The sequence below is a fragment of the Tachysurus vachellii genome, chromosome 1, assembly GCF_030014155.1.
Source record: "Tachysurus vachellii isolate PV-2020 chromosome 1, HZAU_Pvac_v1, whole genome shotgun sequence".
In the NCBI taxonomy this organism is placed as follows: domain Eukaryota; kingdom Metazoa; phylum Chordata; class Actinopteri; order Siluriformes; family Bagridae; genus Tachysurus; species Tachysurus vachellii.
The window spans coordinates 5,594,247-5,619,546 of record NC_083460.1 but is presented as its reverse complement, the minus strand read 5'-3'; the positions used below and the strand labels follow the sequence as shown (position 1 = coordinate 5,619,546).

General features: G+C 38.4%; 1 protein-coding gene across 1 annotated transcript; it reads right to left on the bottom strand.

The window, feature by feature from the left end:
• Positions 1–1,711: 1,711 nt before the first annotated feature.
• On the bottom strand, positions 1,712–21,571 carry onecut3b (one cut homeobox 3b). Its single transcript, XM_060892959.1, has 2 exons — positions 20,524–21,571; positions 1,712–2,004 (listed from the first exon to the last, which is right to left on the bottom strand). The coding sequence occupies exons 1-2, from the start codon at positions 21,569–21,571 to the stop codon at positions 1,712–1,714; spliced, it is 1,341 nt and encodes a 446-aa protein (XP_060748942.1).
• Positions 21,572–25,300: the final 3,729 nt, after the last annotated feature.

Here is a 25,300-nt window from a genome sequence, read left to right as displayed (position 1 = left end):
ATGCAGTTATCCTTCTGCACCCATGACACTGTTACAGATCTGATCTCAGAGAGGTTGAAGTTCAGAGGTCGCTCCAGTTTCAGGAGTCCATATTTTCACAAACATTGTCCTGTTCCGGTATACACAATAACCCATTTTTCTGTCTCTGATTTCGGCAGTTTGTCTTTCTCAGAGTTTGTTTGTTCCGCAACTTCATTAACAAGGTGCTTCTTCACTTGTAGTTTATGCACAACAGAGCACAAAGAGTTACATTTAATAGAAACTTTGTGTCTATGGTACTAAATACCCGCATCATTATTATAGAGGAAAAGAGAGAAAGAAGAAGACATGTAGGGTGTAAAGGAGGTTGGAGAGTGGGATGGGGAAAAGGAAGGAAGGAAGAAAGACAGAAAGAAAGAAAAGATATTTACATTTCATATTTTTGGTATGGTTTTAACCTTGTGACGTTAATTCAACACATTTTCATGTTGAGAATGAGCGGCCTTGCATGATTTGTCGGTTCCTCTGTTACTTTAGAGACTGGAGGGAGGGACGAGAGGGGTTTTTTTTGGGAGGAGACAGAGTGGCTCGGAGCCACACCATCCTCCGTGATTATCATTAAGGCATCTGTCATTGGCACTCAATCATACAGTGACATTTTACCTTCACGTTTGGCCACTAGACACTGCCTTCCTCCATGCAGAGAAAAAAGCAAGCAGCAGCTGAACTCTACCCTACTCCCTCTGATTCATGATTGTTTCTTCTTTTTTTATCTTTGGTAAATCAAAGAGGAAAAAAATCCTTTGGATACAAATATCAAAACTCATGCAAAAAAAAAAAGGAGATTATTTGGCATTTGGGCTTTGTGAAACTTTGGTTGGCCCCCATAACACTGGTGAGACTATCAGACTGCAGGAGTTGGAAAAGAAAACTCGGAGGTGGATGTTGGCTGTTGTCCAGGAGATGGCGCCGTTGCTCTGTGCATGTGGACCGCTCTGCCCGGCCCCTTGGCGTGAAAAAAATGATTCTGTAGGCGCCGGCTCAGAGGACTGATTGATTCTTTCCCCATCCCCTTTTGTCGTTGTGCTGAAGCAAGAGCACGGCGCCACGCTGGCAGTGAACAAAACCGAGACGCGATCGAGAAAATCGGGACAGGAAACGTGGCAAGAGAATTTAGACGAGTGGCGCGTCTGAGGCATGATTGTAACGCGCAAAACTCCATTTTCGTGTAAATTCTCACAGCCAGTCGCCACGACTCTGATAATCAAAGATCAGATTTGTACAAAAAATGAATATGATTAAAGATTTTGAGCAGAACTACTGATTGATCACAGCTATAGGGGCACGCACCAGGACACTTATTGCCATCTCTCCCTTATTTGTTACTATCTAGAGACAAAAACAAATCCTGGTTCACCTGGTGCAACTCTAAAAAAATGAAGGGCGGAGAGAACTGAAGGCTTGAGGCTTAAATATCAAGCCTCCCCTCAGACCAGGCCTTTGGCCTTCTTGGACAAATGACATGAAAATGAGAAATGTCATTGAAAATAACTTCCATTCATTGCATCCTAAAGTGAATTTTAGATTCTAAAATAAAAACACACAGGCTAAAAGACAGAGCCCGCAGACACTCCTATCACCAATCACGGGCGTCTGGTGTCCAACAACCAGGGCATCCAGTATCAGCCATGCCCAGCCAAGCAGGTTTCAGTGTATGAGTTTAGATGGACGTTCAAGCCTTGGAGAAGGTGGTGGCTGAGGTGCCAGGCTGCCCAGGGCTGGTGCTGGGTTCTTCGTGCCAGCGGTCGACGCAGCGACGGCGGGCATTCATGAAGAAGTTGCTCACGGTTGAGAGCTCCAGTCCGAGCTGTTGCGAAATGGTGAGCTGCATCTCTTTGCTGGGCCGCTTGTTCTCCTTGAAGATGGCAATGAGCGTGCGGCGCTGCAGGTCGGTGAAGACCAGCCGCTGTTTTTTGGGCGCCAGGTTGCGGTCTTTGTGCTGCTCCTGCTCCTTCCTTTTGCAGGCTAACACAAAGAACAAGAGAGTCACAGACACACTGAATAGAAATACCAATAAAGCCACAAATCAAAATATAGATTGCTGTGTGGTCATGTGCATAGAGCTGATGAGGAACGAGAAATGAAATAGAAACCATGCTGCAGTGAAGGCAGGTGGAATCAGAGGTTAATTTGACAAAGTAGCCCTTAAAACATTTAAAGCAAATCTATATGCACACTCTTGAACCTTTATATTGTATCTTTATTCCAGGACCTTAAGAAGCACTGATATGTCTTTATGGTTACACCACATGCATTTTTCAGGTAAAAGTTACATACAAAAGAGTAAAACCAAGAAATGTACAGTTGCGTACCTGTATTTCTAAGAAAAGTACATAGGGGTTGGGGTTGATTTAATATATTTACAGTAAATATTAACAGTATATTTAAATATTTACAGTAATATTTGATTGCTGGTTGGAAATGTCTTTGGGTTTTTAAGTATTTCAAATATTTTTGGTGATCTATTTTTTGGGGGGGAGGGGGTTAATATGCATTACTATATATGCATATAGCTTATGGCTTTTGGCTTAAGGCTTTTATGGCTTTTTTTTTTATAGGACCTGGTGGGTTTGGTCTAGTTAAATCATTTGTGAACCTTCTTTGAAGTAAAATATTTCATAGAATTCTTCATTTAAAAATACATTTTCAAGTAGCACCATACTCTAGAGTAAAGAGTAAAGACAATTCTGCTAATATCTGTCAAAGTACACTGTAATAATCACAAATGTGTTGTTTATTGCTAATATTATCTAGGACTGGTATTTCACATCATATCCCACATCATCCTCATCCTCATCCTCTTTGTGACATCACAACCTGAGCTCACTCCTTTACGATTTCTATTTTTTTAAGGAAAAAACAGAGAACATATTTTATGCTCTTTGTTTTCTTTATATAGAGACAGCCATCCACATTTTTAAAATCCGTTTTTGAGTTCAGTAGTCCTTTAATGTTCGATTTTTTCCGTCGGAGGTGATTGCCTGAAGCATGGAGAGTAAAATGTAAATGTGTATCTGTGTGTGTGTGCGAACAGGTTTAATAGGAAGCTGTCATCCTCGGGGACTTATATCAGAGAACCCTCGAGCAAAATCCACTATCCTACTGCAAGCTGTTTGGACTCATTCAGAGGAATTACATTCATATGTAAGCTAGTGCTTCCTTTTAGCCTCTCTAACTCTACAGATGAGACCGACAATATGGCAACAGGACTCTTTATTATCCAGGAGTAATGTGTGGAAGATGGCAATAAACTGTGATCATTTGCTTTTTAACGGCGCTGTTATTTGTCTACACAGCCAAATTATTTTATACAGGTTTTGTATAGTGCCAATTAAAGGTACAAATGCAACATTTAATGCACTTGCTATTTATTTGTGTTTTATGTGCTAAGTTTTTTTTTCCTAACTCGGCGCGTGGCTTTGCATGCATTATTATTTAAAAATGTGCATGCATGGTATTGACAGGATCGTCCAGTTTGCTCGGTGTATACTTTCATCACTTTCTCGAAAGCATCCATCACCCTTACCCGTGCACGCTCTCTTCCTTCTGTCTCCCTTTCTCATTCTCTTCCTGTCTGTCTGTCTATCTGTCTCTTGCTTCCTCTTATTGTGTGTGTGTGTGTGTGTGTGTTGCGGCGAGGGTTCCCCCAGTGAGATTGTGCTGAGAGTGGAAAAGCCAGGCCCTAGCGCTGTATGTCTAATTACAGAGAGCCATGAGCCGATCGATCTCTCCTACACAGTCAAATCAGTTTACTGCTGCCATCTAAAGCAACAGCACACTCATCCATCATTTTCATATACCACTGCACATCACTTTCACACACGCGCGCGCGCACACAGGAACACATACACATGTACACACAAGAATGCATACTTAAACCACCTGCACTACAGACAGGAAAAAAGCATCGGTGATTAAAACACTACATCAAGCATTAATTTACTAAACTACAAAATGCTTGGTTAGTCCATCTACATAACATTTGTCTTCTTGTTTGTAGGATGTATAATTCTGCAGCATGCACATCAAAGGCACATCAAATTACAAACAGCATTTATTTGCATCCACACATCCATAGGCTTGCTCAGCTACGTTTATTCAATTTTAACGCAATTAACAGCTTAGCATGCACATACATATTTAATAAGCATTTCATGTTTTAATTTTTGTAAACTTACAGACCTACAAAACCTACCCAAAATGCATAATCTATCAAAAGGACGACCTATTTTTCTGTCTGTTCTTTTTGCTATCGAGCGCGAGACTAGCACCTTCTCGCTCTTTCCCACGTTCTGCCTCTTGATGTCAGTCGTTCCGGTGCGGTTCTCGCGCCTCACCGTGAGCGGGCGCGCGCTGGGCTCGGGGGGATCAATACGGGTCGATCGCGCGGGAAGGGGGCCCTGATTGCTGGACCACGTGCGCAGGAGAAAACGGGGGAAAATCGATCATTGCAGCTTTTAGGGCCACAGCCGCGCGCAGACTGAAAGAAGCAAAGACGCGCATTTCTGCCTTACACATTAGAACTGAAGCTATAGTCGTGAATTCCATAAAGGAAAAAAAAATCCATCCAACGTGTTCAAAACAACGAGGACACATACTGCCGTAATCGGCAACTCGAGTCCACATCCAGATGTGCAGGCTTTCATTTCATATAGCCTTTCATTGTATTTTTCCTTTTTGCCATTTTTCTTTTACAAAAAAGATCACCACGAGGCCGTTTCATGGCTAAGTGTAGAATAAAGACCAATATGGATGTAGGCTATGATGTGCAGACTGATGCAAAATAACAGGCGTACCTGTCAATAAAATTCTCCCCATAGTCCAATTTCACGCATAACCTAGCCTATTCTCCAGAGTCACACAGCTTTCAACGGGTGCGTTGCAGTTGCCTGCTTAATTTACACAATGCATAATTACCGCAAAAGCTCTGCAGTGCTATACAGTGCATTCAAAACTACCGCATACTGTCTTAATAAATGGACGTGTAAAGTGGACTGACTGTCCCATATTGACTGCACACCTGTGGTGCTCCTGTTTAAATGGACACAGATGATCACTACAGTTGTAGATTTAACACAGCACGCGTTAATTCAACACCATGCAGTTATTTATTAAAAAATAAAAAATAAATTATAACCCGTCCAATTGCTTCATACAAACTCAGACTCCAGCAACATGATAAAATAAATACAAACAATGTGTTGCTACTGTACATGTGAATTTGTTATTTACATATTACTATTAAATTGAACGTTATTATTAATAATACATTAGTCATCAAATATCAGTGTTCCAACCCTTTCTTTTTCTACAAACGTCTAGGCCTAAATGTTGAAGCCTGATTTTGATATCAGCCACATTTATAAGCTCTCATTGGTTTCCTCTTATTTGTAAATAAACACTGGAAATCACGCAGGCCATAATATATTATAGCCTAGTTGTGTTAATGGCTAGGAGCCGAAGAAATGCAGCTTGTATTTGGAAAATAATTATTTTTAAAAGCTTTTAAAACGTTAGGTCCTAGAAACATTAGCAGTAATTTGTTTTACAATTCTGTGATAAAGAATTTCTCTAGAGATACATGCAGACGTTTAACAATGCAGTTCAAGCTGCATGACGTAATTCTCTCTCTCTCTCTCTCTCTCTCTCTCTCTCTCTCTATATATATATATATATATATATATATATATATATATATATATATATATATATATATATATATATATATAACACTCCTAATGTTCCTAAGAATGTGTTTTCTTTTTGTCAGATTGCATTCAAATAAAGAAACAATGCAAAATATCCTAGGTATCTGCTATCTGTACAAAACGAGCTTCTTGAGTTATAGAGAAGGCCTAAAAAATATGCACATCCCTCTTAGAATGTATATGTATAAATTTATAATTTTTTTATTTATTCGATATGTTTCATCTATTGAGAAAGCAATAGCCAAATGCAACTGGTGAAACTCAGGTTCTCTTTTTCTCTTCTGTCAGAGTGGCGTCCTAGACAACAGCAGCAGCAGCAGCAGCAGCAAAACTGCATTATGGTTGCTCAGGTACGTCATTTGGACGCACAATGCATGCTATACGCTATAATGCATTGTGGGATTTCATGGGTAAAACGGATCAACTTTACTACGTTTTCAGTAATAATAAAACGGCAAAACGTTTTTTTATCAAAGCTGTCAGCAGCGTAATGGATTTACTCCAAGCGGAGCTAAATAATAAGAAAGAAATAAACAATCAGAATCAAATGATTGATAATCAATAAGGAGGTGGGGCTCAAAAAGAAAGTTTATTTACTGCTCCAGGCGTGAACCAAGCATTAGATTCAATATCTTTAGGCTATTCTTATGCAACAAAGAGTGTAAGAATGTTCTGGATTTCCATGCAGTGGTAGGTATGGATATGTGGCCCACGCGCAAATCCGTTCCGGTCGACGGTTCGAGTTTTCTTACGAAGCGATAGTCCGTTAATATCGATTGAGCTGCGCTTTAAGACCATTTCATGGGGCATTTCTTTAATTCAGTCTTCACCCACCCGAGGCCATGCCAAGCTTTCTCTGGCTCCGACTCTACTGACTCAATACTCTATAATGTAATGAGCGAGTGTTGGCACTAATATACTGATAATTTAATACATAATGTCTGTTTTCCTTAACCAGTCATTTACTTTCAGGCGTTTTCCACAGTACGAACAAATGTGCTTATTTGTCTTCCCTTATGTCTATTTTTCTCTAAATATATGGGTCTTTCCTAAAGTCTATAAGTTCACCTATACGCAGGATATTCAAAACAAACAAACAAACAAACAAACAAATAAACAAATAAATAAATGTGTGTTTCTGTCTGTGTGTGTGTGTATGTGTGTGTGTGTGTGTGTGTGTTAAGGAGACAGAGAAAATTCAAAATCACAGCATAACAATACAACAATTAATAATAATATTATTATTATTAATAATGATAACAACAACAACAATAATAATAATAATACTTATTATTATTATTATTATTATTATTATTATTATTATTATTATTATTATTATTATTATTATTATTATTATTATTATAGCAATGACCTTATTGTTGTTTTATACAAAGATTGTAACTGTGACTACATTTTATAATGAAATAAAAACATTTATTTAGTCCATTTATGAGTGTGTGTGTGTGTGTGCCCTGCTATGGGTTGGCACTCCGTCCAGGGTGTATCCTGCCTTGATGCCCGATGACGCCTGAGATAGGCACAGGCTCCCCGTAACCCGAGGTAGTTCGGATAAGCGGTAGAAAATGAGTGAATAGTCCATTTATTTACTACATCTTTGCCCGAGAATAAATAATAATTATATATAATAATTATATAATAAATAATTTTGTTACGATTTTGATGCAAAATCTGACAAATCAAGCACAGAAAAAGATTGAAAACTTGCTGGAATTACATTTCTATAATATGAAATGATATTCATATGAAAAGTGAATTCACTTGAGAAGGGAATATAATAATATAAATCTATTGGCATCTCTCCGTCTGTGTGTGTGTGTGTGTGTGTGTGTGTGTGTGTGTGTGTGTGTGTGTGTGTGTGTGTGTGTGTGTGTGTGTGTGTGTGTGTGTGTGTGTGTGTGTGCGTGCGAGTGTGTGTGTGAAGCCCAGAATGCTTTCCCGAGACATTCACAAATGAAAGCCTACTTTGTTCTTGCCTGTTTGCAAACTACATTTTAATTGCCCGAAACTGTTTAGTTTCGTAATCCAGTGGTAATCACACTTATTGGTATGTTATCACTAAGATGGATGGAGTTCTCTATGGTTGTAGCCGAAAGCAATATTTTATTCTGTTCCCTTGAATACTGTGCTGTACTTTTAGGCTATTTGATTGCTGTAATAGCATTTTTCGTGTATTGAACTTTATAAGGTAAACAGAGATAGCTGCTTTCCCTGCCAACAGCTCAGATGATGTGCTCTGAACAGGGCTTAGACCAACTCAATATAGTTCATGAGTAGTATTCTGATAACTTGACAGCTGTGAGTCTTGGACAATGCACTGTGCTAAGATATTAGCACAAGCTTATATTTCTCTAATTTCCGATAATTATAATTTCCTTGACGTTACAGGTTACATTGTTTAATTTTTTTTATTAAATACAAATAAATAAATGCTATAAAAGAGTGAATTATTGGGCAGTTTAAAGCTTATACTTTTTTATTTACATTTATTTATTTATTTATTTATTTATTTATTTATTTGTTTGGTTAGTTAGTTAGTTAGTTAGTTAGTTAGTTATAATGATCTAATCAATATCTTCCTAGTCTGTGCGTTTCAAGTCACTTACAAATTCTGAACCATTTTCACAGCTTTATTTGTACAAATATTTGTGTACAAATATTTTTGTGTCACGAGCTTTCTTTTTTCACCAGTTTAGTGGAGGACTGTGAAATAGACCGAAATTCATCCTCGTTTTCCATCATAGTTCAAATGTGTAGGTATTTAAATGCGAGGTCAGGACGAGCAAATTATTATTTTTTACTTTTTTCATTTATTTTTTTTTAAATAGTACACAAATCGTTCTCTAGAGTAATTACTTTGTAGTGCATTTAATGCACCCCGAAGCCACACGCCTACTATATTCTACATATTCGGTCGCATATCGTTTCACCTTTATAGAAACCATGAGAAAAAAATGAGAAAATAAATAAGGGTGTTAAGTGTTTTTTTGTTTCGTTTTTTTTTTTTTTATTTAAAAAAATACACGAGTAGATCGAGACGAGTAGTAAAACAAGGAAAACCAAAATCTTTAGAGGCTTAGAGATATAATCTCAGAAAAACCTTACAATATGGAATGATATATCTTTTCTCCTTTTATTATGTATAGAATCTTTAACCTTAAAAAGTGCATATATCGTACCTTTTAAAGTTTTACTTTCTTTTTTAAAAGCTAAAATACAAACAAACCATATTATTCTGTAATAACCATATCTATTTTGTGTTTTTCATATTTTTTTTACTCTGGGATTGATTGATTCATTATATAGTGTATTTCACCATTAAATATTAACTATAAAATGTCATTGCAGTCCATTAATGTACCATATATCCAAATTTCCATGTGATATACTGCATATTAAAGGTACAGAGACCCCATCGATAAGCAAATGTACAGTTTGAGTGGTGTTTTTCTCTATTTACTGACCGTGTTTGTGTGGTTTGAATGCTGTACCAAGTAAACCAACCCCGAACAGCAGTTTATAGGCTGTGTTTGCAGATAAGTGAGTAGTAGCCTGTGTAGTTCTCAGTTTGGGACACATTCTGAGTGTTGGTTTGAGAGAGAGAACCGAGGCCGCGATCAATAACTAACCGCAGCATGCAGCTATAAGCGCTCGGCTCAGAATCGATACACAGGACCGATCTTTTGTTTTTTTGGGATGTGGTGAAAAGAAGCTATCCAGAGAGTTAACTGCACTGTAACTTCAATAATAAATGTAAAATTTGGCTAAATTGCAGAGCAGTAGTAATAGTAGGTTACACAAAGTTTGTTGGGAAATAGAGCAAAGGTTTTACTTTACAAAGGTGCAATTTTACACTGTTCTTGTGAATGATTCACAGTTATGTGTTTACTTTGTGTAAAAATACTACTTAACATGTGTTACCTTTTAATTCCAGCAAAAGAAGCTATGATGATGGACGCTAGAGAAAGTCTCCATGGCCAAGCACTGCATCCACTTTATGGGTGATTTAAGCGTTAAGTCAATTTAGCTCGTCAATACATTGATCAGATCCTCTCAGATACAACACCAAGCAGGAATAAAAGCTATTTCCATTCAAAAGATGAATTTTGCACCGTGTCATCCTTCATAACCCGCACACTGGACAAAATAAGAGAGGTGGAATACTACAAGGGAAACTGATGATTTCACAAAACAGGAAGTATTAGAAACGTGTGCATGTTTTAAATGGCAGTAGTTTAGTTTAATAACATTACTGTTTACATACAAGCCATTATTACAACTATTATTGGTGAAAACAAAAGATTGAAAAGCTATAACAGCAATTATATTTTCATACCTTTAATTTGTTTTGTAATAGTAAATTGTATAAAATAAAATACGAACATATTATTCTTTATGTAGGGATAAATCTATATCTATATCTTATATTTTATTATTATTACATGTAAGGTCAATTACATGTAAGCTTAATTTCTTAAGCTTACTTATTTTCTAATAAATAAATAAATAGATAGATAGATAGATAGATAGATAGATAGATAGATAGATAGATAGATAGATAGATAGATAAATAAATAAATAAATGTTTTTGTGTTTGTACACACACACACACACACACACACACACACACACACACACACACACACACACACACACACACACACATATATATATATATATATATATATATATATATATATATATATATATATATATATATATATATATATATATATATACATATAAATTTACATTTTGAAGATGTGGCTAATATTTGTTAGGCATATTTTATTATAGTTAATATGGGCTGTGATTGACTCATCACAGGGCATATTATGAGTTTAAAGTATTTTTTAATACGAGTATAAACACGGCACCATGAAAACACTCAGACCGCTGGAAAATAAAAGGTGTAATACTAATAATAATTCATTTTGCTAGAAATACATACATTTTACACAGTCAGACACACACACACACACACACACACAGCATTGAAAATGCCTTGTAAAGTGCAAAACTATGAAATAACTTAAATGAATTTACTTACCAAACTGTGATGAGCAAACAGCTATATCTAGGTTGTTGCTGCTTACACTGTGCATAACTCAACACAACTCATATAGCAGATGATGTCACACTTTATTAACCATTAATGCAGGTTTGGATTGCTTAAAAAAAAATCAGGCCTTAGTAAATGATAGTGATTTTTGACACCTTTTAATTTATGGGTTAGGTTAAAATTATGAACAACACAGAAAGCAATGAACTGCTAAATAGTTACATTTAAAGGGTTAAATTCATTAACCCGAATGCTAAAGTGAATTTGGTAATGATGAGGTCCATCCGATGGAAACTTCAATGTATAAATCCAATACATTTGCAGTGATTTAACCATTTGATTCATGCTTTTCTAGTTAAAACTCTCTGACTATAAGCGAATACACTACAGTTCTCCTTTTCTATATGATCAACTTCCACATTTCCTCAATGCTCAGTTCGATGCAATTGAGATGTATGGCCTGGCACCTGTTCAGCGTATCTAAGGAGAGAGGCCTCTTCTTAACATCTCCACACTAATTGGATAAGAGACAGTGTGGGAACATTACACAGTAAGTTTGGCCTTTAGAGAGCGGTGTAATAGAAACCAAGCATTCCTATATTTCAGGTCAGGGGCAGTTCCTCTGTGTGCACACCGTTTCCTAACTGCTCACCAAAATCAATTGCTCAGTGGACAAACATCTGACGAGCCAGATCTATCGCGAGCAGCTCAATTAAATGCCATTCATAGACAGATGGATTGATCTGGAAGCCGAGAAGTGAAAGATCTATAACAGATCTTATATTAATCCCACATTATACTGTTAGAGCCCTTTACCACCATCTCTGTGGAACAGACTGTGATGATATCTTTAAATTCTCTCTTAGACTTAGGTGCGAATATGTGTATATTCCCTATACTTTACATAGCATTTGCTTTGTTTTTAATTGCTGTGTGTCAGTGAAGCCTATTTGCTCTGTTATTACTAGGTTATTACACCTAAGTCAATAAATCAATGAGTTTATGTCTATTCATTAAAATCAAAGTAAGGGATTTAATTTATCAAGCCATTTTTGTTTAACTCATATATTTTGGTAATTTCACATTTACTCTTGAAGTATTGATACATCATTAATCGAAGTCTAGTATATGTTTTTGCTCTCAAGTGTACACTTAAGTGATGAAGTGCAATAATAGGAATTCTAAAAACAAACAAATAAAAAGTAAGACAAAATTATGTGATAAATATTTAATTTCAATTGTACTCTATTATGTGGTAACACATACCATTCCAGTGATGCATAATTGTGTCCAGTACGCTACAATCCTGAAGCGTGTGAGACAGTAATTAATGCTTGTTTGCTAATGTGTAAGCTGAACCAGGCACAAGCTTGACATGAAGTATTATATAATACTTCCAGCGTTTAAATATAATGTAATGCGAAAAGTAGATCAGCATTATACACAAAATTTCCAGAGAAACTAGAATAAAAGTCTGTTTACTGTACTTTTATTAAAATGTACACATTTGGCCACTGACTACTTATTAACATATTATTCATGAACAAACTAAGAATTATTCAGTAACTACTGTGAGTTGTTAGGACAGTGAAGAGTCCTTGGTCCTTACAGTCATTACAGTCCCTTTCATTCATTCATTCATTCATCTTCTACCGCTTATCCGAACTACCTCGGGTCACGGGGAGCCTGTGCCTATCTCAGGCGTCATCGGGCATCAAGGCAGGATACACCCTGGACGGAGTGCCAACCCATCACAGGGCACACACACACTCTCATTCACTCATGCACTCACACACTAGGGACAATTTTCCAGAGATGCCAATCAACCTACCATGCATGTCTTTGGAGCGGGGGAGGAAACCGGAGTACCCGGAGGAAACCCCCGAGGCACGGGGAGAACATGCAAACTCCACACACACAAGGTGGAGGCGGGAATCGAACCCCAACCCTGGAGGTGTGAGGCGAACGTGCTAACCACTAAGCCTACAGTCCCTTTATTAGTTGTTATTGAGTTTGGTTTTCCATTCATACTCTCCCATTATTTTATAGAATAAACGCAGATAGAGCAACATTTTTGTTCTTAAATCTCTTGTTGTATAGTTAACGTGTTAGTTGTAATATATAATAATTACATGGTGTGATGCCTGAGATCACACAGAAACTCTGTATTGAGGAAAATAAAGCACTACACATGTAATAAAAGCTTAGAGAGTGTAAGTGTATTTCATATTGTTTATGTCTTAGCAAACACATTTATACTTGACTGTTCAATGATTAATGGAAGCCTTTATTATATTTACCACGATGTCTGTGGCTGAATGTATTCAGCTGGGGGAATGTTTTCTGCCGTCTTTCAAATAGAATCTTCTCTTTTGTCTGTGTGTGTGTGTGTGTGTGTGTGTGTGTGTGTGTGTGTGTGTGTGTGTGTGTGTGTGTGTGTGTGTGTGTGTGTGGAAACCAAAAATCTGTTGGTGGGAAAGTATTGTGAGCAAAGACCCCTGCTTGACTGGTTGCTGCTGCTGGCTGTTCCTTATGTGTGTATGTGTGTGTGTGTGTATATATGTGTGTGTGTCTCTGCTTGGCTAGCTGCTGCTGGTGGGAGCCCCAGAGATGGAGGGAGAGAGAGAGCAGGGGAAAGGAAATCAATACAGATTCAGAGTCAGAGATTCAAGTCAGATAAGCCTTAACAATATATAGCACAGGCACACTCTATAACCCAATCACATACACACTCATAAACACACACGTAGCGTACACATGCCCACACACGCACTTTCACAATACAACATAGCAACACACTTAGACACACACACATTCACTCACGCACACACAATGCCTCCCATGAGTGCTCCTGTCTTGCTCTCAGACATACAGTACATCTCAGGACATACAGTAAACCCGTGTGCACATCACACACGCGCATCCATATGCATTCGATATGCAAACGCACACACCCTATGACCCTGAGCACAATACATGCCTCTCTCCAACCTTCAAATACCAAATGATTACAACCTTGAATGGCACTGTACTGTATTTGCTGACGAACACAAAATGATAATGAGCGTAGCATGTAAATGAGAGAATGCTCTCTCTGAGGCTATTCACATCTTCCACACGCACTCACACACACCCCCAACCACACCCTCTAAATACTCCTACGATTCAAGAGTGCTTGGCCCAGATTCTCAGATTTTGACCTGTCCTGCCATATATCTCTAGCAACGTTAATGTTGTCTCTAAACATTCACCGCACGTTCCACTTTGCTTACCGAGAACTGACTTGGTTACAGCAGCCACAACCCTCGCCTCCCTCCCCGCCTTCCCCTCACGCTTATCAATTATTAACGCCTGAATCGATCATTTCAGCAGCTCGCCTCGATCTGCTGCTTTTCACAAAGTCAAATCTCTCCCACCCTCAATCAATCGCAGTGCCCCGCCGTCTGCTTTTATCTCGCCGAGCACACATTTCTTCGCGTACGATTCGACGTTTTGGAGAGTTTGAAGCATATTTACATTCATTTCCACAGTTTGGAGGAGATGAGAGGAGATACCAAACAGATTTTTTTTCTTTTGAACTGAAAGAAGCAGAAGCTCTGTGTGTGTGTGTGTGTGTGTGTGTGTGTGTGTGTGTGTGTGTGTGTGTGTGTGTGTGTGTGTGTGTTTGTATCTTATTCTGGCTCCTGACATGAGGCTATTTTAAAACTAGACCAACAGGGACTGGCTCTTTTTGTGTTTAATGCATTTCTACTTATAAACACAGACATCTGGATATACATTACACAAATGGAAGGTGTCTGTTTCTATTTAAGTCTTTTAGATGATGAGTTTCTTGGCTATTATGAGTACTTAAATGCTTGAAGACATACACATTTCCTTATAGTATAACTGCTGTAATATATAGTAATTACTGAATAATACACTTAGGTGTAGATGAGAGAATATTTAAATGTGCAATAATTTAAAGAACAATTTTAGAAACGGGGCTATTGATTTATGAGAATAAAAAAATATGTCCATGGATTTATTCCCATAATCCTGTAACACAGATGTTATTTAAATGCTTCTATTACATATGTGAAGATTTCCAAAGCTCTAGTAGCCTCCAATGCATGTGGTGATCCATTTATGTCCATGAAAATATGTTTTGTGTGCGTTTTGTGTTTTCAAGCAGTGAATCAAATGGACAGATTTTGAGAAAAGAAAAAAACTTAAATGCTAGACATTATTGGTTAGCAATCATAGAATGTCTTTGAATTATATAAAAAATATATTGCGTTAATAGCTCTGTCTATCTCACACACACATATTTATATACACATGATTAGGATGGACATGAAATCCTTTCAATGCCCTCTTTTTTGACAGGATTTTGCCCTACTGAACATTTCACTTCAGTGTCACTGGCTAAACCTCTCATCAGCATCGTACAATATCAGTCGTGGCATTATTGTTATATTTCTGCATTAGTAAAACTACTCAATCAACAGATCTTATTCAGTGCTACTCTGGCACTTGTAATAGATGGCAGGCCATTTTTTTGTGATGTGCTGCAGAGAGAGAAGCAAGAGAGGAGAAAGGGGGGATGGGAAGCTATGTTATTGATCTCTCATACGTGCAAAGCCAGGCAAACATATGAGAATGACAAAGCCGCAGGAGCAGTATGAGCTTAAATGGCGCTATGTGGCCGGGCAGAACGGGAGCGATGGAGTCTTTGATTCTGTCACTGCCAGCGATTCTCACCAACTGCTGACTTTCACTTTTGGATTCAACTTACATTTAATTATGATATTTCCTGAGACGAGCAATTTGATGTATTTGCTTCACTAAAGCTGTTACCTTGCTGCTTGTTATTCATGGAGAAAAGGCACAGATATTGCATGTTAAATTGCATTGACTTTAAATCATCCCAGGCTGCATAACGAGACAGTACACTATGGGATGAAATTATATTATAAATTCATATGTCTGCATACAGATACGCATTCAAACCCTGACGCATGCAGGGCACGCTGAGACAAAGGTCAATGTTTTCTTCCTAGACTGTGTGCAAGTAAGGGTCGCATTTATTTACCTGTATATCTTCTTATGTCTAATTATATCCAGATTTGTTTAATATACAGAAAGCTTCGGTGATTCCGAGTGGCCGTTTAGCTGATTATCACATCAGCTTGTTCTCGGTCTAAATGACTCAAATCCTAAACCCTGTTTCACATTATATTCTCTGATCTACAGCAAAATTGCTTGTAAGACAAAAAGTTCTGCCGAGGCTGTCTTAATTAAATCCTACACGCAACTTGACGTTGGCCTGCTTCAGGAAGGCCTTGTTATGAGAGTATGGAGAGCTCTTGTAATATCTCTCTAAGCTATAGCTTATTGTGCAGAAATGCTGGACTTCACCCAAGTACTTTTCTACCAAGCCATTTTTTTTCTTCTGCAATTTCAACATTGACTTCTGAGAAGAATAGCTACCACAGGGAATAATGCTAACATTGCTTATAATGAATGAAAGCTAATAGGGGCCTGTTAGCACATGAGCTTAAGCTGAAGGGTTTGTAGTACTGCTCATACAATGACAGGTTGATCTCAAATATGCTTTACCTAATAACTAGGGCTAGATGAATTCATTTAGCGGGCCCTTTTATACAAAACATAATCAGATAGACAAAGTTTAGCTAATGTGAGTAAACACAAGCAGTAGTTTAGTATTACTAAAGAGATTGTTATAAAAAACTTGTACAAGATTAACTACGCACTCTGACAACTAATGTTAAATATTATTCAGACCACTTTAGACCAATTTAAAACAATATTGTAGACACTATTGGAAAGTGAAGTATCCTAACAACAAGCGACTTTTTAACGTGTTCTCACCTAGATGATTGAACCCTGTCATCTTCATGACCTTGAAGCCACAGAGTGATAAAAATACTATAATCAAACCACTGAGATCCTGCATGGGGTCTTCACAAACAGGCTTTTACTATTTCACACCATCACACTTCAGCCTGTTCAGACTTGTGGCCTGGAGAGCATACAGACAGGCATAATTCTAGTAGAAGTGTCTTAGGTTCAGCAGGGAGTCAGATGTCTGAGTTGGTGCGCTCTTGATTTGTACTACACAGGTGTAGCTTTGTATCCATAACTGGTAGATAGTTCAGTAGCATGTTTCATTAAAAGAAATAAGATCAGATCCAATCACGTCCATCACAAAACTGTAACTAATTTTTTTTTTCGCTTTGATTGCTATACTTTAACAATTATTTCTTCCTAGGTCTTAAAACATCTGTTATTTCTGTTAATGAATAATTTAATCATTATGGATGAGAGGGAAAGAAAGAGAGAGTGTGTCTTGACTGTGCTGAGAAGCAATTAATCATGGCTATCCATTAGGCATTCAAACGCGCCCAGATTGGACGTGTGTCCACGTGCAGGTCACTAATGCTGCCCTCCCTAACCACGAGACCCTGTCTCAAGGGTCCAGGAATGGGCAATCCATACCGCCTCCACAAGCCTAAGAGAAAGAGATTCCAATCTTGCATCGATTGGGATCATAATAAATTTGATATTATAACCCTAACTCTATAGAGTGAAGTATTTCACCACAGCATGCACTGTAGATTAATAACTCTGAGTTGATTTCAGTAGAGAATGTCAGATGAATATGCATCTGTGGATGGAATAGTGGGATGTAAAACAGATGGGGTTTCAGCTACATTGGCTGTGGAGGCATGCATTTTAAAAGCTATTACATCCCTTTTCTGCCTACTTATGCGATTTCATAATCACACTGGCACTGACAAATGTGACCTTGTAAAAATAGATATAATTTGGAGTGCTTTTTGAATTACTTTTGTTGCATCAAACATTGATTCAAATTCTTATATTTCTCATTTACATTGTTTTGCTTGCTTTCACTGTCTAGCAGTTGCAGAATTCATTGTTTGACCGATAAATGGATGTAGAGATGTCTAAACGGTCATTGAATTTCCCATAGCCCTATTGGAAAGCAATATTTCCGTATGGTTTCATGGCACAGCATCTCTATCAACCTTTTTTTTTCATTTTTTGAGATTTAGTTCTAACAAAACTATGTTTATGACTTTATCATATTAACCTGTATTCATTACTTTTTACAAAAGCTTCCCAAACCTATATGAAAAATATCTTCACAGTGAGATTAAAGGGTACTAAACTGTATCTTTCATACCTCTACCATTTGTACCATTTTTACCTTACCATAAAAATGATTTTAGATATATAAATTGACTGTAATTCGTTTTAGGGTTAAGCTTTAAAGGTGCCTGTTCAGGTGAAATATACCCCCGAGGATTCCATAAGGAAAGGTCTGAGTGTGTACAATTCCACCTATTAGTCTCTGGAGTCATATGGCACAGGCTAGCTGCAAAAAAATTTTTTAGTTACATTGTATTTTAATATTAATATTCAGCATAATGACTTCCTTTACTGAAGTATGGCAAAAGTCAAAATGGCAACCCCTGCGCAGTAAAATCCAAATCCCAGCATTTGTCATAAAATACATAAATGAGCGTGTCACGATTTAATAGGAAAGCGTTAAAACCCTAGCGAACTAAATTAGATCCGGAGAGCAGCAGTGCGGTTATATCTGTTCTTCCACTTCACAATCGAGTATTGATTTGTGCGCTCCATTTAAAGGGACGCAGCTCTGATCGGCTGGAGGTCACGCTGGATCCCAACGTGAGGCGAACACTCAAAAGGCCTGAGGTGGGATGTTTATTTTGTCCCTATAGGATGCACTAACATTGGCAGAATATTTGGGGTTAGAAGACCAAAACTTTCATGCGTAAAAGGGGAGAAATAAATAAACCGGAGGTCAGCTGGTGCTTCATAATATCCTGCGCATTTGCATCATTTAAACACAGCTAATAACTGGTCGTTCAAGAGCTCTGAAGTAAATGTGTTTTATTAACAATAAGAAAATTAGAAAGGAGAAAGGAGGAATTAGCTAAATGAGACATATACTGCTTATTCCTGAAACAAACAAACAAACAAACAAACAAACAAACAAACAAACAAATAAATAAATAAATAAATAAATAAATAAATAATTTCAAAAACGAAGAAATAAAGAAGAAGAAGCTGACTTTTTTAAAGCGGGTTCACAGTTCAAATCGGTTAAAATATTGAGATTATATTCCATTCTGAGAAATTACGCATGTTAACATTATAAGCGCTACATTGTAGAATGGCCAAAAAGAAAAGCTCAGAGAGCGCAGAGAAAGAACAAAAGACAATAAATGAGATTATAATAAATAGTCTTACGTAAATAGATGCAATAATCTGACAACGAGATATTGACTATTCTAATAATAACGATAGAACAATAGCTACATTTGAAATCACTCTCTTTTTAGAAAGCACACATCGAGAGATACTCGTGGCTCAGGGCCCTTAATGAAGTGAAGGAGTTTACTGTACACAGGACCTCACGAGGGTTCGTTTCCGGTTGACTGGAAAGGGGTGCATGCGGTTTAACATGGCCGAAAACACAAAAAGTGACCTTTGCAGGAAAGCCCACTGTGCACGGCCTCGGAGAGAGAGAGAGAGAGAGAGAGAGAGAGAGAGAGAGAGAGAGAGAGAGAGAGAGAGAGAGTATCCCCCATCTGTTGTGGGAGAGAGCGGTCTGTACACACTCATCAAGCCGCTGACAGGAAATCGTTTCTTAAATGTCTGATGGCCATCCAGTTTAGCACTCATTCAGAGCTTCTCTTTTTCTGTGTTAAATCTTTAAAAAGCGCGAATAGGCCTCAGTCATGTGCAACTGCTTAATTACACACTCAGCAAAATCTTAAGCACTGAATTAACGCCTGAGTGTTAGATTAACTCAAACGGTTGCATAGAATTCTAATAGTCGTTATTGTGTGTGTCCAACTGAAGTGGACACACAGAAAGCCTACGTGGTCATTCAACACTGGGAATTTTACTGTATTTGTGGTCTGTGTCTTTTTCCTATTGTTTTTGTTTGTTTTGCTCTGTTCTAGTTTTTGGGGTTTTTAAAAGTGCCGAAATTTATTTAATCAGCATTTAGCAAGTGAAGGTTTTAACAAGTAAACACACATAGGCTCACTATATCATATTGTCGGCCTTTTATAGAACATAAATACAGGAATTTATATATATATATATATATATATATATATATATATATATATATATATATATAGTATATATATTATATATATATACACACATATATATAGTAAATCCTGAATAATTTGCTCACTTGTATTACCGCAATTAAATTAATAAATTGTTTGGAGTTTATTAGCTTAAAAAACGTGTTTCGTTGTAAACACTTGTCTCTCTCGAGGATTAAAGTGTAAACATAACATACTGAAGTCACTGGACTGGAGGATGTAAATAAGATAAGCGGTGACATGGTGAGCAGATATGTAGTGTTGCCAGATTTGTGAGTTTTTAGCTAAACTGAAAAGCTACTGGATTGGGAAAAAAAAGTATTCTATTTTTTGTTCCTTTTAATTCTAAATTTTCATTTGACATGTGATGTAGAGAATTTGAAGGAGATATAATCTGGCAACGCTGCAGATATGCTATCGTGGTATGCTATCGTGACATTATTTCTGTCACATTCGGCGTTTTAACAATGTGGTCATTAAACAATTGCAAAACTTACAAACGTGAGCGCGCACTCACCGGCCAACCTGAGCGCGGACATCCTCTGAAACTCGGGCTCCTGTAACCACTTCCACATCCTCCGGAAGGTCTCGCGCCCGGATTTCAGCTTACTCCAGGGCTTCGGGTTGCGCAGCAGGTCCGACAGGGTGCCCTGCGATCGGCACAAGATCCTCTGCGCGAAAATGGCCTGCGGGATGCTGTAGCGCTTCAACTCGGCCGTGATGCGCTGAGCCACTTCCTTCGTGTTGATCTCCTCCACTTGGCCCGAGCCACCACCGTTCCCGCCAACGCCGTGCCCGCCTGCGGCCGCGTGCCTCTCGCGCTCGCCCAACATGGATCCGTTGGCCTGCGAGTGCAGGTGTCCGTGGGGGTGCATACCGTTCAGGTTGGAGATCATGCCGTGTCCGTGGCCCCCCAGGCTGCGGGCTATGTGCTCCTCGCTACGCGAAAGCATCGCCGCATGCGAATCGAAGCCACCGGAGAGCATCTTGTCGTTGGCGAGGTGCGCGCTCGGCCCGTACGCGGACAGAGCCTGCTGAGAGTTGTGCAGAGATCCGAGCCCGTTGGACAGCGGCGACAAGGGCGGCGCTATAGCGGTCATGTCTTTAGGATAGTGTCCGTACAGGTTGCTGACGGAGGCCAGGCCGCGGTCATCTCGCATGAGCGTGAAGCTTCCACTCACGTTGCCCGTGGCGAGACGCTGGTGCGCGGCGTGATGGTGCGCGTGCGGGTGCGGGTGGTGAAACTTGTCTGACACGGTCGAGATCGGGGGAAGATGCTGAAGCGGAGTGAGTGTCGTGTAAGTGTTGGACAGGCTCATGCCTGACTCACACATGCTCATCGCTGGGTGCAGGTGGCCCGATAGTGCTGGTTCTGGCCGGTACTCGCCGGCGGTGCCCTCCAGAATAGAAGCCATGCTGGAGACCATCGCTGAGCGCCCGTGCGACACCAGGTTCCGGTGGGACGCTGATGATGATGGTCTCCCGTGCGACGCGTTCATCAGTTCTCCCGCTTGCGAGTGCGAGACGCCATGCATGTTGCCGATGTTCTCCATTGTAAGTTCCATATTGAAGAAACACTGTCTTTCTGCCTCCCTCCCTCCCTCTCTATTTCTCGCTCTTTCCCTTTCTTGCTCTGTCACTCGCTCTCCGCACAGCGCGCTCTCTCCACAAACCTCCCACAGAAGCAGATTTCTTCTTTTGTTTTCTTCTTCTTCTACTACTTCTTCTTTTCAGGAAAACGATTTCAAAACCAATCCATTGATTTCGGAGCGTCGACGATCAGTCAGTCGAGCATGATGCTGTAAACACTCGCTCTCCTTCTTCGCCGCCTTCACTCTTTCAGCAGGGTCACTGTGTGTGTCTATGTGTCTGTGCGTCTGTGTGTGTATGCGCGCGCGCGCGTGTGTGGAGTGGACGATGTACGCGTGCGGCTCATTCACTGTGCAACAGCGCTTCTACCGAGAGACTGGAGCTGGGCGCAGTGTCCGCGTCCGAGCGCGAGCGCGGTAAATCTCGCGGTCACGCGCACGCTGTCTGTGGTCCTGAAGTCGCGCCTTTTCCACCAATCCAGTGAACGATCGCATTATTTGTATGTATGCGCTTTCTGCACCAGCATCTGGTGAATCTTCTCACTTTCTGTTTAAAGGTATTGTCACGGTCAATCACACGTTTGTGCATAAATATATGAATTTAGTATACTTTCCACAGAAATTTAGAAAATGTGAGTATTCTGCCCAAATGCATATAATACTGAATATGAAAGACAGCAAAATTGTTATTGATGAATCAAACTAATTTTGAGCTAACTCTTAGGCTATACATATTCCTACACCTATGTCTAGTAGGTTATATACCATACAGGCCAACTCAACAATGAGGAACATTAATATTGGATGCATTAAAACTGTAATAATTATTTCACTGTACTGTACGTGAGTTCTTAATAGACATCATTAAAGGGCATATATACAGACCAAATATGACATTCTGAATTTAACAACGGATCGTTCATTCATTTATTTGGCAGTTAAAATCTGAGCCACGAAATATCCTTTTCAGTAGCCTGATATTTCTTTTTGGAGAAATGCTGAAATGTGTCTTAAACGGCAAGAGTGTGAAAGCTTGGCCTGTTTGGCGCGAGGAACGCGCTCTTGCTTTCCGTGGTCATCGATAATTCAGATCAATATATCGACTGACACTGATTAATGATGTTTTCTGACCCGGGGTGAGGAGCAATCGTGTAGGTCAGAAAGTTGGGAGCAGAGAAAGGAGTGAGAGCGCAGTGCAAAAACGGACAGGATTTGGCAAAGCGGACAACCAAGGTAAACCCAACACCACATATATTTCTGTGGCACTGTTCTATAATGTTGTTAAGTGTTTGTGAATATGTAACACAACTGTATTGGTGTCAGTTCAACACGATTAACTCGGAAAATTATTGAATTATTTGCAGGTGCAAAGGCTATTTTAGGCAGCATCTAATTGTGGCCTAATTGTAGTGTAAGCAATGATGTAAGATGCTGATGTTTGGGTAAATATTATTACAGTATAAATATTAAATTAATATCTAAATATTAAAACAAATGTTTGGCCAAACAAAACATCTATCATTGTCCAGTATAATCTCTAGCAGTGAACTTAAGTGCACTAAGTTGGTGTAAGCGGCCTGGAGATGTAATAGCCGCACTTTAGAGCTGTCTCAGTGAACGGTGCACACAAATGAGCGCCGTGTCTTCTCGCTTTAATGTCCTTCTATCGATGAGCGCCTTCTATCGGAAATAAATTACGGTTCCCGTTAACTCCGCACGGCACAGCGAAGCGCGAGCTCGGGCATCGGCGCTCTGACTACACAAGGTGATGGATGTTCGCGCCCGCTCGCCTTTAATTCACCTGCACTTATGCACACACAAACTCTCTCAGTTTTAAACGGGTGGGTGGAGGGGGCGTTTCGACTGTCTGTGCACTGCATAGGCCTTTATGTTTTTCGTTGCCTTAAAAATAACTTAGTAAAACTTTTTTTAAAGCTCCTATTAATCCGTGGCTGTGGATGAACTTTCTAAAATTTCCAACTTTCTGTTTATAGCTCTACATAATTTTATTGATCTCCTTTCTAAGGAGTAAACGCAGTTATGGTAAGTCCAAATGAACTTAAATTAGTGTATATCTGATTAAACACTGCAGGTGTTAATTCAACAACATGGTTTATTTTGCAGAACTATGTTTTACAATTAAGTGGTGCACATTTATCATGCTAATATTTTCTTCCTTGCATTGAACAGGCCTCAACAAACTGACAGACGCAACAGTGTTCATTTACATCCAGCTATCTATTTTTTTGCTGGGCCTATGACTCGAATTTGCTCTAAATCAAGTCAGTTAAATTCTGTCCATGTCTTTAGAAAATCTTTGTCTTTTCCCAAGATCGCCTGCATGTTTACACAGTGTTTATAGAATAGACGAACTCCATCAATGACCGATATGCAAGAATTCTACAGTGCAAGAGTTTACTCTTAAGCATCATAATAAATCTTTTACTAATAGTTTTAATTATCTGCTTCATTTACGACGTTTTAGCATCATTTGCAATTTAAGCTAGGGCAGGTGAATTATTATATAAACCTGAATAAACTGTCTGATCTTTTTGAGTCCAAAACAGAAGTACAATTCACATCACAAACAGTAGACAGTAGTTATTATGTAAAGTTTATTTCGTAATAACTCAGCAACATAATTCTACATTAATAATATAATTGCATTATCACAGATTGTGTTAATGATATATGCATAATTGCAGGCCTATTTTGCCCGTAATTTTTTTGTCGGTGTAAGTTTGATAAAAATAATAAAATTGAGAGATAGCATTTGTGCATAAATTTTATAGCCACATGAGGAAAAGAGATTCACTGATTAATTAATATTTGATTTTTTTTTTCGACAATAATAAATCAAAACATCTTCGAATTTTAGGACGACAAGCTTCAGTTACAGTTTACTCAACTTTAAGCTTCAAGAGATTTGAAATGCTATCTGATCAAATTTCTGATATTTTGGTGGATGATTTCGTTAGACTCTGTATTAATCCCAGTCTGTGTAGCTGAAGAAAAATAGCAATGCCCGAGAAAAAAGTGTTTATTAATTGTATATATAAATATAATCAAGGGAATCTTGGCAATCCCGAAAGCATTTGCACTCTATAATTTTCTGTGCTCGCTTTCACGCCCGATAAATTTGAATCTAGCTTAATTTTTTATTTGTTCATGCTTTTTAGGAATTGATAAAATGTGGAGCAGCTGTTGCATTGATGAACTATTGATTAGAGCCTATAGGAACATCATCAGCTAAACTGATGCCCTGAGAAGAAAGCCAAGACTGACGGGCTTCGCATTATTCATCTAATAATTTCACAGAATAGATGTTACTTTAGACTGATTACTCTATTTCTTGGATTGTTTTTTATGGAAATCCGCAACTGTGTTTAACCTATTAATTAGTTGAAACTATATTTTTAAACTTTTGTAATTGTTACAATTTGTCTTTTCAGTGAGCAATCTCTTTTCCTATATAGACGTATTAAGATACTGTGTATATATGAGGAGATGTCTACGTGAAAAGTGGAGTTTTAGCAGATTATTATTATTATTATTATTATTATTATTATTATTATTATCGTTGTTTGTTGTTAAGTTGTATATACACCATTTATTACTTTAATGTTGATATTATTTTTTAATAGTGCTATTTTATAATAAATGTGCTTCTTATAAACCTGCCGAATAAACAGTTGGATTTAATGA